A 17908-nucleotide genomic window follows, 5' to 3' on the forward strand; every position below is an offset into this window, starting at 1 on the left:
ACAATAATTTGAGTTATGGTTTTTTTTTTTACACCGAAGTACATTACAACTTTACAAATTATTAAAATTTTTTTATAATTTTTTTGAGTATGTATGAGTTTTGTAGCCCATTAAATTTTAGTATGATATAGTGTAAGTTTTAAACTACTGCAAAATTACGTTGATTTTCTTATGGAAGAAAATGCGTAAAACCGTTTTCAAAGAAAATTAAAAAAAAAATAACGCCAGTATGAATTTCATACATATATTACTGTTCAAGTCCAGCACACAGTATGTAATTAATTAATAAAATACTGATCGTCAAGAGGAATTTCCTAAACAGCAAAAGCATGAATGACAAAAATACCAGTTTGTTAGCGCTCAGTTGATATTTTTCTTTTTTAATATTTACACTTTCAAACCATTGTCAGGTCAATTAATCAAATGAATTCGCATTACTCATCAATAGAAATTAATGTTCTTCCCCTCCACGAAGACTTGTGGGAAGTGAGAAGACGTTAAAGGTGCTCCAAAATACATATGTATCAAATAAACAAGTACGCAAATTTTCTATATTTGCAGTTTTTGCATTACTTGTAAAAAATTAATTGAAACAGTTGTGGTAATTCCCCCCTGAATATTTTGAAGTAAAGTACAAAAATATATGTATGTATGCAAGCATATAACTGATAACCCACTGCTTATCAATTGCAGCAAAGCAGCATCAAGACAGAAATTGAATCTATATTTAAGTAGCGAAATTTGCTTGGCAGACATCATTCAACAACTTGATTACAGCGAAAAGTGACAGAATTGTAGTCTTCTAATAGAAGTCGAGTTTTAAAGGGAAAATACTTTTAAGGATACTCTCCAATTTAGTTTCGAAAATGTCTCGTCAACTCATCCACTTCGTTGCTGTAGCAATTGGTAAGGCGAACAATCAAATATCAAATAAAAATCATATCAATAAATATTGCATTTTTCACTCCTCCAGCACTACCCGCCTGCTTTGCCATCACAATACAACCGCGTAGCTCTTGGAATGCGGCAGCAGCTCGCTCGCCAGCGCGCATTAGCGGCAAGGTCGACTATGTTATCATTCATCATTCGGATAATCCGAATGGTTGCAGCACACCAGCCGATTGCAAGCGCCTAATTAAGAACATTCAGAGTGATCATAAGGGGCGTCGCAAATTCAGTGATATCGGCTATAATTTCATAATTGCCGGCGATGGCAACATCTATGAGGGACGTGGCTTCGGTTTGCAGGGATCGCATGCACCCAACTATAATCGCAACAGTATTGGCATTGTATTTATTGGTAACTTTGAAAGTGAGTAGCTAGAAGTTGTTGGACTTTGTTGGTGTGCACTTTTAATGAGATTTAAAAATCTTTTTTGCGCTCTTTTTTATTTTTTTTTTAGATACCACTCCTTCGCAGACAATGTTGCAGAATGCCAAAGATCTAATTGAGCATGCAGTGCAGCAGGGCTATTTGAAAGACAACTACACACTGCTGGGTCATAGACAAACGAAAGCTACAGCTTGTCCAGGACAAAAATTGTATGATGAAATTAAAACGTGGCCACATTGGAAGAGCATTTAAATGCTACATACATTCATAGTATGTGCCAGATTTTGCATGTGAAATTATTTCCATATCTTTGAAGTGGTTTGAGAGTACATAGTTAAGCTAAAAGAGAGTATATTAAAGTGATAACAATTGCATTGAAATATATATTTATAAACTAATATTTAGTTGAACAAAGATAATTAAATTGTTTTACTAAGGAAATATTTTGTCAAAGATAGGTAAATAAATGGAAAAGCGATTCAGTTTTGTATCGGAGTGATCTTCAGGCGCTTAACATTGAATAAATGTAGCCTTCCTAACTGTATAACCGCCTTGGACCAAAAACGTATGCGGTGATTGTTCAATGAAAATTTTCCTTCAAGTTTTGACTGCCATTTAAAGTAACCGGCTTTTTCCGGGTTTCCCGAATTTTATTTGAGTAGCTCTTCTAGTTTTTACAAATTGAGTTAATTTTCGGAAGCAGGAGGAGAAAGGCTTCTTCACTTCACTTAAGAGCGAAATACACCACACAAACGGCTTGTCAAACATACTTTTCCCATTTTGCCATAGACCATGCAAACATGAGTCGTTCAAGCACAGAATTTTAGTTTTCTTTCGGTTAACAATGTAAAACATTTTAGTTTTCTACCATTATTCTCCCTTACGTCTTCACTTGGTGAAATTTCAGTTGCAATTGAGGCGATTTTACCATCCACATCGCAAGCGGTTTGATCAAACGTCAACATGGCAGCCAGAAAATCAAAAAAATTTGATTTTTGCTCAAATTTCCCTCAAGCGGTTTGTCAAACCTTCAAACACCCCATAGACAGCACAAATGGCTTGAAGCAAAGGGAAATTTCGCTTTGGTTTGTCAAGCCGCTTGTGTTGTGTATTTCGCTCTTTAGTATTTCCTATTGGCGTCTACTGGCACAGAAGGATAACGACTGGCGTACTTTGTTGGTCTCAGCCAAACTCGCTGCGGCGGGTACAGCGCCAATCAAGAGAAAGAGAAGAGCTGGTATAATGTGGCTCAATTACCAGAACAGCGTAAGCGGATCGACTTAGGAAAATTTGTGGAAACCCAAGCAGGGTCGTATATTTTTAACACCGACTTACAAGACAATATTCGTAACTGAGAAACAAGCATTCAACTTCTAATAAAAGAATTCTGGTAGAGTTTTATCAATAACAGTTATCGTATTTTCTGTGTGCAGTTCGATAGACTTCAGTCGGTTTTATATATGTACATATATATTTTTAATATTTTTCTTATTTAATTTTGTAAGTAGGTATTAACTACGAACCCAAAACATATAAGAATCAAACGCAAAGTAAATTATAGTAATATCTGGGTTAAAAGCTGTATTCAAAGATTTGCCAATAGCCTTGCCGTTTGAAGGTAGACCAGAAGTTGTGTTTCCAAGGAGTCAATTGAAAAAAAAACAATTGCAGTAAGCTAATCGGTGCATATCAAAAATAAGATTATACTTAGTCAAAGAATATTAGTCCATGTAAATTTTCTTCTCCTAAGCGAAGCTGAATCACAGGGATTGGAATAAAAAAAGGGATGTAAAGAATTGAGCACAGAAGAGCCACAGTGTCAAAGGATCAAAATTAAAGGTTTTTAAAAGACCTCCTATCTTCAACTAAACCAACTGGGGTTTTTGGATGTTATATGTACATATGCATGTATGTATGTATTTGCGCAACGTACGAAAAAAAATATGAAGTGCGCTCGAGGTATGTGATAACACTGTGCACGAAAATGAAATTTTTACTTTGAACAAGCCGACGACAAATTTACCAAGTTCAGTCAATTCGAATACGCTGAATTCAGTAGTGATAGTCATTTTTCTAAGCTAGGTCATTTAAATGAATAATATCAAATTAAAATTTTTGGGCGGGACCCGTTTTTGAGTGAAATTTTACGATTTTAGATGGCTCTGGAAATTAGTATTTGGGGGTTTTTTGAAGGGAGTAATCCGAATTTGCGATGCGATAATTATTTAGTACAGCTTTCATACAAAAAGAAAACTTCCAAAAATTGCCGAAAAGGGCCAAAAACGGCCAAAAACAATAATTGAATGGAAATAGCCCAATATTTTTTTTTTAAATACGTTCTCAAGCAGCTTCAAACTTGCCTTGGTTATAATATATTTCAGTGTAAAAATATAAACGTCAAAAATTTTGTCTCACACAAAGGGGAGGGACCTATAGTTTACGTCTACTTCGAATGGCGATTGTATTTTAATGAGAAGCTGTTTTTTCGTGGCAGAATATACTCGGAGGTTTGGCAATTACGATTTCTAACTTGATTGTGATTTTCGGCTAAAATAGTTCCATTGAGGGCGAGAAATTTCAATTTGAAATACTTTCGATTTGTTCCCTAAAATATTTTGTAACGGAATGCCATGTACAAAACTAAAGTTTTTTTCTATATCGGGGTAACGAAAAACCACATATATACTTGTACATATGTATATCTTTCCAAACTAGGTTTTCTATCTCTTGTGATGCTGAAGATCGAGGTTTCCAAGGCATAGTAATACTTTTGAAATTAACGGTAATAAATAAAAGTTCCTAATTTCTGAACCTCAAATACAGTTCTATCAAAACTTCCAATTAGCAGAGACATCGGCCACCATAGCTTCCAAACTGCATAATCAAGTACAGTACGTATAGCAAATTCGATTCAAACTACATATGTATTCATATATATACATTAATGTACATTAGGCTGGGTCGACTTTGTATTGAGTGAAATAAAGGGCACTTGATTATATTGTATTAATGATATTATGTGATCTTAGGGCCAATGTAATATTAATTGGTCACAAAAAATAAAAAAAAACAATGCTTATCTTCAGCCCGTGCAGTTGATTCAAGGGGTCAGACTTTTAGACAAAGTAACATTGATTTCTAATAACCAATAACCGATTGAAACAGTATCAGTTTAAAGGCCGTACAATTTATAATCCCACTTTCATACCGGATTATTCAATAAGACTTTAAGTTGCCGATATATAGTATTTACATAGGACATACAAAAAGTATTTTTTTCACGTATAAACGATTTTAGTATCTCGTCAATTCAGTAACCAAGTGAATGCATGTAAAAAATGGTACGATAATTATTTCAAACTCAAATTTGAGGTTTTGTATGTTTAAAGGACCATAGCCGTGGTCACTACCCGGTTTAGACAGTTCTCAAAATGATGGTAATCGATGTCAATATAACTTATTCGCGATTAGATATCGTCTGATAGTGAATTCGAATATGAAGATACACTAAATAAGAGTAGACGGAGCCACATCTATATTAAATACATTCTTTGATTCTTTTTATTTAATCTACCCTATTTAAAACAATTGTCCGAAATTACTTATTTAGTGACCACAGTAGAACAAAGAGCTGACCCAGAGATATAACTTAATAAGTTTAGTCATGTGAAAAAGTGGTTGTACCAAAATACAATATCTAATCATTGAATGATCCAGGAAAATGTTTGAAGGCGGCTGAAACTGGATAGTAATGAAATGCTTCAAGCTTGAATCAAACATGTGACTACCTAGCTAACTCTTCTACATTATATTTTTAAGTCATTTTTAGAATTGAAGAAAAACTTTCGTTGAAAAAACCATGGATACATCAACTTTTTCGCCATATCTTTGACGAGTCATTCACCATATTAAGGCCAAGATTTACAGCTGTTGACTAAAAATGATTATAATAACTCTAGGATATAACTCCCCAGATTACAGCAAAAATTAAAAAATTTTTATTCATAAGAGTGTATTATATAGTATGCGTAGACATAAGTACATACCTAGTATGTACATATCGCACAACTAGATCTAAAGTGAGCTAACTCAAAATTTATATAGGGAATTTTAACTGCTTGTGAATCGTACAGATTCAACGCAATTAAAACAAAAACAGGTATAGCAGTAGTTTTTTAGTTAATGTATATAATCATGTAGAAAAAAATATTTCCTTTAATTGGATGTAATGCTTGGATGCTATGAATTGATTTATGCAAAAAAATCGGCAAACATTTTTTTTTTTTTTTGTTAGTTGATCGTTATATCTAGGTGTGCGATATATCCAACTATGAGTTTTGATTTATAATGAATCGGCTAAAATTAAATACGCTAAATTACGCTTCATTTTTGCCTTCAACTTCGTTTATACGAACACGCGACGTTACCCCGAATGTACTGCGCAGTCGGCACCGCCCAGGCCTGAAGATAATGCTCTGGTGACTCCGCTCCCATGGCTCGACAACAAAAGATAGGGCGCCCCCGGACAAAATGCTTAGAACGATAATTCAGTAGACCCTGTCTACACTTGATGTGAAAAACTGGCTTATCTTTGCAAAGCAAAGAAACAGTTGGGGAAATTTTTCGAACTCGGCGTAGACCGGTAAACGGTTGTAATCTATACATATCGTCGTTACCATGTCAAACTATCGAATGTGAAAATCGGGAGTTTTCAGAAGAGCAAAGAAACTGTTGTAAAAAATGTTGTTCCCATTAGGAAAAAGTGTGGTTTGTTGTTAAAGCCAGTATACTCTGCTTCTAAGAAGACTAAAAATTCGGAGATTCGATAGTTTGCCATGATAGCGACGATATAATAAAATTGTAACCTGATCTGTTACACCTATACATGATAGATATTAAAGAAAAATTAATAAAGGGGTTTTTTAGAGCAATAGAAGCCAAATCAACAATTTTTAGAATTCCTGTCTGTCTCTGATCTGTTCGTCCGTCTGTCTGTCTGCCTGTCCGCCGGTCTCTCTGTCTCTCTGTATGTTTGCACGCGCATCACTCGAAAACTAATGCATGACATTGAATACAGTTTTCACCGTTGTATTGCTAGAGGTCTAGTTTAAAATATAGGAGAAAAAAAATTATAGAGTTGCCACCCGTTTGTAAATTTCAGTTTAAGTAAATGGATAAGAGAAAGTAAATATTGCAATATGGCTATCAAAAGAAGTTTAAGAAGGCTTACAGCTGAAAAAATTTTTGTGGAAGTTGCCACATGTTTGAAAATTTTAATTTAATTTAATTGATATGATTAATTTAATATTACAATATGGATATCAAACTGAAGAGGTTTAGGAAAGTTTACTACCGATAATATTTTTGAGGAGGGTTGCCACCTGTTGGAAGAATTGTATTTAATTAAATTGCTAAGATAAATGAAATATTACAACGCGGGTATCAAACAACAAAAAAATACTTTTAAGGCGCAGTGAAGCACGCCAGGTATTTGCTAGTTACTATCGTTAAATGAAATTAAGAATACATGGCTGGATCGTTCTTAAGAGAATAATTATTTTTGCAGTTTTTAGATTGCTTGTTCATATTAAGTAGATACTTATCACTTCCCCTGTGGCTGAGTGCATCAATGTCATTTTAAGGGTTCAGAATTATTATATAGGCCTTTCATTAAAAACTTTTAACTTTACCATGTAATCATTAGCCACATTCTCAACTGCACCCTATAGCTTTTGCTAAAATCACAGTTCAAGATAACATCATTTAGTGATTTAATTTATATAAGTAAGTATTTAATATTCATTGACTCATTTTAAATGCCAATCATGACATCAAAAAGCGTTCCAAATAAGCTCAGGAAGCTTGTAAATTCTAGCCACATCAGTTAGTTGCCATAACCGACGACAGCTGAAAGTGTTACGGCACGCTTTTATGTGACCAAATGCATATGAATCAATCCTAATCCCGCATCAATCAAAATACACTCAACATTCATAACTACAAATGTATGCAGTCATACTTATGTACATATGTATGTACATCGACTCATTTTTGCATGCAAATGCAATAAAATCAAAGTAGTGTACTGAGGTTTGGAAAATCTAGCTCTGACATATTTTCAAACCACGAAGTGTTGATTCAATAAAAAGCTGATTTTAAGCCATATAACATTTGGATGTTTGTGTGTATATTTATGTATGTAAATTCACATATGTATACTTAAGTAAGTATGCCCATCGTCGGTGATACTGTAAAACGTTCTATGTCACTTATTACCGCTGGTCTGTAATTGAACTGTTATCTGTATCTGATCGCTTCTGGCAATCGTTCATCTTTATCAGCCAACGTTAGATTAGGGTTTAACGATTTACAGATGCATTCCGGTGCACGTAAGAGACCACCTAAGTGTCAGGGGTGCTAATAGACAAAGAACGTTTTGCAGTATCACCGACGATATACATCTTCTTCTTCTCCTCCTTCTAGATCGATCGATTTTTTTCTCCGTGAGAGGCCCTTAGAGAAAATCACAAAAAAGGCAAAACTCGCACAAGATCCAAAGGGTGGCACGTATGCTTATCATGACTAACCAAGGACCTCGAAACTGCGATAAATCTCTACGTTAAATTACAGGCAGGCGGCCATGGAGTCAGAACAAATGCTCTGGCAAAATTGTAAGAGATAAGATTTAGTTACCTCAAAATCAAAAGGTATACATCTGTCTTGCCAAATTTAAGTTTCCAGACCACACGAAATCCGACTTACAGCTTGGAGAATGACTTTATCACACAGATTCCTTCGAGAAGCCAATGGGAAGAAGAAATGATGTTGGGAGCTTACTTAACTCTACTGCATTATATATCAGAGGCTCCAAGCTGGAAGACAGCCGTGGAAGTGATCTTCTTATACTTACCGAGGTGTTCTTGAAGCTGAGCTTATATGCAGCGATCAAGGAAGTCGCGCTGTGGCTTATTAGGGCTAATCTTAATGTAGAAGAAGTCATAATTTTCAAGCCCATATGAACCAACACATGGCCTAGCACGTCAAATATGACGCAGACTCGGCAAGTATAGATCCGACACCATTATTCTTCTCGAAAGCCCTCATCTCCAGATGACCGTTGCAATCATCGTAACTAGTCACTGAGTCAGAATATGAATGAAGACCGTCACTACAAACGTACTTAACCTAACATTGAAGTATTGAATGACTTTGTTTACCTAGGATCCAGCATTAATACCACAAATAATGTCAGTCTGGAGATTAAACGGAAAATGACAAATGCCAGAAGGTGCTACTTTGGGCTCGATAACCAATTGAAAAGCAAAGCCTTTCCTCGATGAACGAAAACTACGCTATGCAAATCCCTCGCCATGCACGACCTTTTCAATACGTTACGCAGAAACATGGACGATGTTGGATTAGAAGATGAGAAGGCTTTGTATGTAAGTTCTATGGTCCCATTCGCGTAGGAGATGTGTTCCGAAGAAGATCGAATGACTAACTGTATGAGTCTTGGAGTGACTTGGCCAGAAAACCAGTTTAGCTCTCAATGGCTGATGTGATCGAGCGGAAAAAGCGATTGAAGACAAACGTTGGCTAGGTGGCACAAACTAATACTATCAGGTTGTTACGCTAGATGTAAAAAACGCATTTAGAAGTGTTTCTTGGAAGGAAATTCTTCACGCATTACGAACTCTAGAGGCCCATTATACCTGGAAGCCACCTTTACTGTACAGAGGTAATGGCGATTGCGAAATAGTCAATTACTGCGGCACAAGAATAGCTATGTGCGAGATCCCTCACACTTTAAACGCACAGCAGTACTTATAAGCAGCAGCAAAAAATTGGACGGTGTAACACTAACTGCCGGAGGGAGTGTAATCGCATCAAAGCCCTACGTTAAATACCTCGGGGTATTAATAGCCCATCGCCTATGCTTCCGAAATCATCTCAAGTACGTCAACGAGAAGGCGGCTAGAGCGACGTCATCTCTATCCAAACTGATGGCAAACAATGGGGCATCGAAGCAGCAGTCCAGACTAGTACTATCAGGAGTAGTTAGATCCATAACCTTGTACGGAGGTACAATCTGTTTCGACGCATTTAAACGCTCATCGTGCGTTCAGGATATGAATGCAACTTGTCGCCTAACCGCTGTAAGAGTATGCTCTGCATACATAACAGTTCAGAAGACTCAGAACTTTTCATCTCGGGGATACTTCCACTTGACCTCTTGGCAAAGAAAGGAGTTGAAAAAAATAAGCACGAGAAACACGAAATTCGCACCTCTTTATTGTGGNTCGGGGATACTTCCACTTGACCTCTTGGCAAAGAAAGGAGTTGAAAAAAACTAAGCACGAGAAACACGAAATTCGCACCTCTTTACTGAGACAAGACCGCATATCGCAATAGCAAGCCAGGTGGGGTAGCGCAACAAAAGACAGGTGGACACATCGCCTTGTGCCTAATATCGATAAATGGATCAATAGACAGCGCCGTGAGGTAGATTTCTACCTAACACAAGACCTTAGTGGGCATGAATGGCGTAAGGCCTACCTCCTCAAAACTACCCTACTTCAGCTACCGCCTCAAAACCGCCCTATATCAAAATTTTTCCACTTGGGATAGGGCGTTTTTGAAAACAATTCAGAGATAGGGCGTTCTTCAATCAAATTCTGAGATAGAGCGTTCTTCAACCAATTCGTGAAGTAGGACGTTCTTGAGCCATTTTCTGAGATGGAGCGTTTTCGAACCGACTACCGAGATATGTCGATCTTCCACTCAGCGGTCGATATGCTCAGGCTACTCATCTTGCTTTTATGACAACAAAATATGGTCTTATTGCCTACTATATATAGTACACAAAGATGTACTCATATGCCACCTTACCAAGTAAAAATTGCACACATATATTTCTGCGCGATTTGTATTTATTTATATGCATAAATATTTTGGATATCTGCAAGTTGCAAATTTTGCTTTTCCTAATGCAAATATGACAGCTGCAGCAATACGTGCCTTGCATGCAATGAGCACACAAAGTACTAGAGTGCAACCAACGAATAATAGGCGGGGAGCAACAAGTTCATTCAAATTACTTGCAACACTTTAGATGTGTAACAAATGCATTTGATTGCATAGCATTACGCATCACTTCGATTGGAAAGGAAATAGTTGCTATGCAATATGCATCACATGCAAATATGTGCAAGTGAATATTTCAAATGCAGTCATATCGATGCAAGTACACATGTATACTATATACATTAGGGCGGGTTGATTTTTTTTTCTTTTTAATCGTATAGCAAAAACGTAAACTACATAAAATTCTAAGAAAATTCTCCGAAGAAACCATGTATCTAAAATAAAATCCTAATCCGCGCCTCTCGACTTGAAAATTTATATGGCCGCCTTTGTCAAAAAAATAAATGCTAGAAAAAATAGGTTTTTCCAAAAAGAAATCGAATTTTCTGAATAAAATTGTTTAGTAAGGTAGTTCTATGCACTTTATATTTTTTCTTCACTCAACATTTTTTTTCATTAAAAAAAATATTCACCCAAGTAAAAAATGTTCAAGTCGAGAGGCGTTGATTTTAGACCCATGGTTTCTTCAGAGAATTTTCTTAGAATTTAATATAGATTACGTTTTTGCTATACGATTTTGAATTTTTTTTTCATCCATACAAATCAACCCGCCCTAATATACATACATACATACATACTAGATATAAAATATATTGCTATGCGCGGTAGTGTGGGGCGTATGAGTAACATCGGGCGTTGTGAGCGCTTCATAATTGCACCTAGTATAAAAAGTGCTATGGCCAAGTGCGCACAATTGCAGTAACCGAATTGCTGTCGCTGCAGCCGCAAATCACGACAAAACGAAAAGCAAAAAAAAAATCCTCCGAAGCAGGCGTTAACAGGAAACATAGTGCATACCTAGTATACCTACGTACATAATTAAATACAAGTGAAAATATGAAAAATGTAAGTGTTAAATTTGATGGCTGAAAAATCAGCTGTACAACTCAATTTTCAACATTTCAATTTTCACTTTTCCTCCTTTTTTCTTCGCTTTTAGCTCATTTTATTACTCTGCTGCAGCGTTTTCTTGCATTCCATTAGCACCTCTGTGACCAGTGCCGCCCCCACGCTCGTACGGGCCACACCCACATATACGGTCGCTATTGCACCACCCGTCGTTACGGCGCATAGTCATCAAGTGGTCGCGCGCAACTACAATCGCCTTTACGTGCCCGCTGCTAGCTATGTGCCTGCGAGTTATGTGCCAGCTGTAAGCACAACGACCGCTGTGGCTGCCGCCTATCCCTATGCATATCCGACGACGACCTACCGTTACGGTTACGGTTATTACCCGGCTTACGGCTACAGCTATGGCTATGGTAGCGCAGTGCCGACGGCCTTGTGGCGATGATGTGTTAACGCTAATATGCGCAAAGCTTACGCGCGTAAACATGCATACTTGTACGTGTTAGCTTGAGTTTGTGTGTGTGTGTGTGTGTGTTTGTGTTTGTGTGTGTGTGTGTGTGCTTGCACGTGTGCGCGCGTGTAGCTAAAGTGCGGATTTGCCAGGATATGCGCTGCTGAGTTGATGAGTTTGTTTTACGTAATATGGTGAAGCCGCTTCATGTGCACTCTTATCTGCATTATTTTTTGCACTTGGCTTGATGTGGCTGGCAGGATGGCGGCTTTATAAGCAATTCATACAATACTCGTACAATAAGGATTTCATTTTATGTGATGAGAAGGGTGATTATGCGCTGCATGTTTAAAATTTTCTGCAGCAGGCAAATGAATAACTAAATATTAATATATGTATGCTTTATAAATATTATTCTGCATTTGAATAAAGAATTCAACATAAATACGAATGTCTCCAAGCGTTGCATATCTTCACTACGAGGCGGGATGATCAGACTATCAAACTGGGAACTGGGAACTGGGAAGTTTGGATTTTATGCTAAAAAATGTGGCAGCCAGTGTATATAACAATTTACATAATATACATACATATTTTTATTAAGGGATTTGAATGAAAATTATCAAGGATATTTAAAGATTACAGTATTAAAGGACATTTTTGAAGCATTTACCGCAGGATGACTGCGAAAAAAATCGTTCTTTCATTTTATACCCACATTTCTGTGCCTTATGATCTCGTTTCTTTTTTTGAAACCACGATTCATATTGAAAGGACCTTAAACCTTTAAAAAAATAATCGGATGCTCTGCGAAAAATTAAGAAACGCAAATTTTCTATATTTGATTTGTAGGCTCGCACATAAATCGATTTCCGCATGTGTGACAAAAATGAGACAAATTATTAAAGCACGCTGATATTATTGGAAAGATCCTTAACCCCTATATACCCTGGAGTAAGGAAGGTATGGGGATGTAATTTGGATTGCTGATAGTGCATATAACAATTAACATAATTTTCCCAAAGAATTTGAATGAAAGTCTGCAAGGATATTCAAGGATAACATTTGCAAAGGACATTTTTGAGGTATTTTTCACAGAATAACTAGAAGATATCTCGTTAGGCTTGTGTGTACTCTCCTCTTCAATTCGATACCCATATTTCCGCCCCTTGCATAATATTAGATTTATACGATCTTTTTCAAAACAGGTCCTTTAAAAAAAAATTCAGACGCTCTGCGCAAAAAGTAAAACAGTAAATTTAATATATTTGAGCTCTAGTTTTGCACGTACATATATCAACTTGCGCATATGTGACAAAAAAAAGATCCACTTTTCAATTAAAGCAGGAAAATCTAATTCGTGTTTATTTGGTATTTTTCGGAAAGTTTTTAAATTTTGCGACTTTTCCTAACCTTCTCGGATTTTGTTTTTGGAACCCTTCAACGTTCTCCAGAATTGTCTGTTTTTTTTTGTAACTTTTCGGAACCTTTGGGATTTTTCTAGATTATAACGAAAGTTTTGTGGCCACTTAGCATTTTTAAGGCATTTTGGGATTTTTTCGGGGCGCTTAGGATTTTTTTGGAATTGACAGGATTCTTCGTGACTTACATTTCGTGAGTTTTCGGAAAATTTTCGCATTTCTTCAGGTTATTTTTGTGTTTTTTAGTGATCTTCATATTCTTTAGTGTTTTTCAGAATTTTACGGGGATTTTCCGACCTTTATCAAGATTTTCGCAGGACAGATTCCTTTGTTTATTTTTTAGTATTTCCGGAACATTTGGAACTTCTTAGAGTATTCGTCAATTTTTTCGAGACTTTTCTGGATTATTTACCTTTTTAGCGACTTTTCGGAATAAGTTCATAACTTTTAAGGATTCTCCTATCAACGCTTTCTTCGTTTGCTACTTCTTGAATTTTTTCACGATGTTTTTAGACTTTTTCGCGAGCTTAGTGTTTCATCGATTTTTCGAAATTCTGCGTTACTTTCAAATGTTTTTCCTGTACCTATCATCGTTGTGTAGGATTCTGATGATTTGCTTTTCAGAAAACGTTCAAACTTTTTAGGATTTTTCTAGATAACTTTGGAAGTTTCATGTTCCTTCTTGTTTTTTCGGGATTTTTTAGAAGTTTTAGGGGATCTTCTTTTGGGATTTTTTGTGGAAATTTTGGGGAATCTTCAGGACTTTTCAACAGCAATTCGGATCCTTCCATGATTCTTCGTGTTTTTTCAAGACTTTTTGCAAATTTCAGTACTTTTAGGGTATTTTTCGGGGAGCTTATAATATTTCGCAGGATTCTTTGTGTTTTACTTCTTGAAACTTTTCGGAAACTTTTGGATTGTTTAGAACTTTTCTGAATTTTTTTTTGGGAACTCTCACCATTTTTCGGAAATTTTGTAGTATAAAAAAACTTTCAAAACTTAGCTAAAATTGAAAATCAGAAATTTCTCGTTTTTATCAAAACATATTAGACAACCCCAAGAATCGGTATTTCTTGTTCAAAATAATAAACGTCAACGCTAAAAGTGAGCTTAAGTTCCGACTCAATTTTCAGTACAAATTCCTGAGTTTGAGCCCACTTCATCAGTGAAAAAGTTGAGTCTGAGTTCACACTAGTGATGTGCCGAGTCGAGTCGACTCGAGTTCTGACTCGAGTATTTTAGAAGTACTCACGTACTCGAGTAAGCAAATTATAGTATTCGCATACACAGACTCGAGTACGGGTCTCGAGTACTTATAATTATCAAACACCGAATCAGGTATTTTTGATATATAAATGGCGGTTTAGCGTTAAAAAAAAATATATATGTATATATATTTACCAAATACACCACACAACTAAATTAATTTTAATATCGTTATAGGTATTAATTGCCAAAGATGAAAGGAATTTTAAATTCCAAAGGAGTAATTTTGTTGTTTATGAATCTAGATCTCATGGAATATTGGCATTATAATTGAAGTACTAGTTGAACTTTTAAGGTACTGAAGATTTATTTTTTTTTAACTCATTATTTACTTTGGATATTTTTTTTATGACATACTACTAAGTTCTAGTTCTACTATGATAAATAAAGCAACTGTTATTGAACCCTATATTTATTTAATTTTAATTATTATTTGTAAGTATGTAAGAATTAGATTTCTATGTTTGGATCTACATAAATCGGATATACTATCTTGGAGTTAATAATAATATCATGTTAAATAAAAAGTCGGCATTTCGGTTGGGTGCATGTTCAGCAGTCGAATCTATAACGTATTCGAATACCGAGCTCTGAACTCGAATACTTGATCCGAGTATCTGACTCGAATCCTGACTCGATTCTTTTTTTAATGAGTACCAAAATACTCGAGTACCAAAAATAGCCGACTCGGCACATCACTAGTTCACACCTCCATCGGGCCTTTCAATGGCCTCTTGGGCGCCCTGTCCGAAAAATACTCGATTCGGATTGGTGGAGAATGTAAAACGCCGATACTTTTTCCGACGGACAGAAATCATGCCCCAAAGCTTGGATATAACAGTATATGAATATGCAATGAGTATATTAAGGACTTTATTAGCCCAACCTAAGCCAAAGCTGCAATAAAAAACAATTTTTACATACAACTACAAGACCTTCAAGGTTCGTCTTTTATGTAAATACATACTTATGTACATATGTATGCTTAATAAAAAAAATCCCGAAGGCAAATTAATTGCATAAAGTTATTTAAACAAATAAGCGTATTCAACTAAAATCTTGACTTTCTTACCTCAACAGTGGAGGATCAGCGTCAAGCGAATCTGCATAATGAACAGCAAGCAGCGGCGCGGCTAAAGAGGCAGTGATCGCATAACGCGCAACGATTCGGACGGCTATAGTTGCAACTTGCAACAAATGTAGTAGCATCGATTCCAGTAGGATGAGCGGCAACAAAATCGGCGGGATCAGCATAATAGCCCGAACACAATGAAACGACGAGCTACGGACCACAGCTGTCAAATTATTTTTCCACGTATTCTTCTGTAGATAATTATTTTGGCGACGACAGAGCTACGCGACGGCTGTGGTTGTGGGCAGATTAGAACTATTTCTGTTTTTCCAGCGACCGATAAGGTTCTTCCTCTTCTTTTTGGTTGGTTGAGAACGAAAAATGACACTGAAGATGGCATAACGCCGAAACCGGTTTGTCTCCAAACCAAATTTGACAAGGCATGACGGAAAATCGTTCCACAATACATCGTTCTTCCTCTTCTTTTATGACAAACTCATACAAATTCATGATGTCGCTGCCGCGTTAAAATGACTCATGCCGCCATCGACAAAGCGTTCAAATAATGAAGATAACAAATTGAAAGCTGCGGCCCGTAGCTCGTCGTTTTCAATGTGTTCAGCACTTAAGCCAATTGGACAGCGGCTTGTGTGCCAGGCTTGGCAGCTAGGCAAACGATGAGATCGAAGAAAGCAAACAACTGAGGAGAAGAAAATTAACCAGGTCAATACAAAATTGTAGAAATTTTTTCCAATCCGACTTCGTAAATAAAAAGTACTAGCTTAACTTGTATACTTTGTACAATTTTTATGTTAAAAAAGAAAACATAGTTTTTCAAGTTCATTCGTGACACCCTTAAAATAACAATCGAACTTTTTTTATGTAATAAATATACCGTTAAATTTCACACGACGACGAACTGTTTCAAAAAGTTAATTATAATTCAATGTCACTAGTTAGAGTGGCTGGTGCGCAAACTTTTAGCGGTATTTTTGGCCTAAAATTAAAATGTACGCGTGCGCGGTATTGTAAATTACCCAAAATATTTCTATGCACAATGGCGATATAGTATGTGTTACGGTGGTCCAAAAATGGATATAAAAAAGTAAATCGGAATTTTATTGCGCTCAACCTCTAGGATTGATGTATATCGAAAAAAAGTATACCCCTCATTTTTTTTTTATTAAAAAAAGCGCTCAAAGTTTTCCATGTGTTTTATATTTATATCGGAAAACTCTGTCTTTCTGCTCGAGATTCCCAATAAAAATACCCAATTGTAGATTTAACAATTTTTTCATAGTAAATACAATATATATGTCCGCCAAAAACCCCGAAAAATGCAATGGGCATCAATAAAAAATTGTTAGTATTAAAAAATGGTTCTAAAAACAATTGGGTATTGCTATTGAAAGTCTCCTGAAGAGAACCGGAGTTTTCCGATTGAAAAATATTGATTTTCAAGAATTTCTACGAAAAGTTGTTTTTCCACCATATAAAATACATAGAGAACTTTGAGCGCTTTGAGCGACCTCTAAATATTTTTTGATTTCAAAATAAAAAAAAATAGTGGTATAATTTTTTCGATGCAGAACAATGCTAGGGGTGAGAAAATTGCGACTTTACTCTGTTTGGACCACCTTAGTATATATGCACGTAAATAAATACATATGTACGTATGCAAATAATGCTATGTCTTTTACACTACTAGTTTGTTTTGTTAAACATTTTCGAATTTTTTGATGATGAATCACTAAAAAATTTGTTCAACAGGTTTGCATGCAATATTTTAAGAGCACATTACCTTAATTCACAAAGGTCCTAGCCAGCAAATTTTCTATTTTACAGGAGAAACAAAAAACCATTATAAAAAGAAAATTAAAAACTGATCATATTTAGGGCTTTTTAAAAAGTGGCATAACTCCCTTCTTTATTTAATATATCTGTGAAAAACGCAGTTTCGAAAAATATTTTGATTAGGGCCTTTGTGAATTAAGGTAATGTGCTCTTAAAATATTGCATGCAAACCTGTTGAACAAATTTTTTAGTGATTCATCATCAAAAAATTCGAAAATGTTTAACAAAATAAACTAGTAGTGTACATACATACATACATGTATTAGGCCTTCTGCACATTTGTCGTCTAACCACATTTACGTTATCGTCTCGCACTTTGTTTACATTTTATGGGGAAAATTTGTGAAAAATTCATATTTAAATATGAATGAGAAATTATGTCTAGACTTATTGCAGCACAATTCATAATTGTAAACTTGCATTTTCAACCAGAATAAATAATATAAAAAAAACTTTTTAATATACAACGCTTTTATAAATGGACTAAAAAGTAGAAAATAATATTTCTCAGTCCCATA

The 17908-nt window shown here is 35.7% G+C and overlaps 2 protein-coding genes across 3 annotated transcripts; both read left to right on the top strand.

Moving 5' to 3' along the window:
• The first annotated feature begins 738 nt into the window (after positions 1-738).
• Positions 739-17649, top strand: LOC108374578 (peptidoglycan-recognition protein SB1-like). 2 transcript variants are annotated; one of them, XM_017630555.1, is made up of 4 exons: positions 739-906; positions 974-1312; positions 1404-1603; positions 17631-17649. In XM_017630555.1, the coding sequence occupies exons 1-3, from the start codon at positions 867-869 to the stop codon at positions 1583-1585; spliced, it is 561 nt and encodes a 186-aa protein (XP_017486044.1). In that variant the 5' UTR covers positions 739-866; the 3' UTR covers positions 1586-1603; positions 17631-17649. The 2 variants fall into 2 exon arrangements, with proteins under 2 accessions (XP_017486044.1, XP_017486043.1); XM_017630554.1 differs by lacking the exon at positions 17631-17649 and having other exon boundaries at positions 1404-1753.
• Positions 11159-12220, top strand: LOC108374579 (uncharacterized). The gene is made up of 2 exons (XM_017630556.1): positions 11159-11323; positions 11418-12220. Exons 1-2 carry the CDS (start codon positions 11315-11317, stop codon positions 11769-11771), a joined length of 363 nt encoding a protein of 120 aa, XP_017486045.1. The 5' UTR covers positions 11159-11314; the 3' UTR covers positions 11772-12220.
• Positions 17650-17908: the final 259 nt, after the last annotated feature.

The sequence above is a fragment of the Rhagoletis zephyria genome, unplaced genomic scaffold (genome assembly GCF_001687245.7).
Source record: "Rhagoletis zephyria isolate East Lansing unplaced genomic scaffold, Rhagoletis_zephyria_1.1 Rzeph_scaffold_07864, whole genome shotgun sequence".
Lineage (NCBI taxonomy): Eukaryota > Metazoa > Arthropoda > Insecta > Diptera > Tephritidae > Rhagoletis > Rhagoletis zephyria.

Bases quoted from the DNA above. Each gene is read 5' to 3' on its own strand.
- LOC108374578 (XM_017630555.1), top strand. From the start codon at position 867: ATGTCTCGTCAACTCATCCACTTCGTTGCTGTAGCAATTG. The intron at 907-973 runs GTAAGGCGAACA...TCACTCCTCCAG, and splicing joins CTTCGTTGCTGTAGCAATTG to CACTACCCGCCTGCTTTGCC. The intron at 1,313-1,403 runs GTGAGTAGCTAG...TTTTTTTTTTAG, and splicing joins ATTTATTGGTAACTTTGAAA to ATACCACTCCTTCGCAGACA.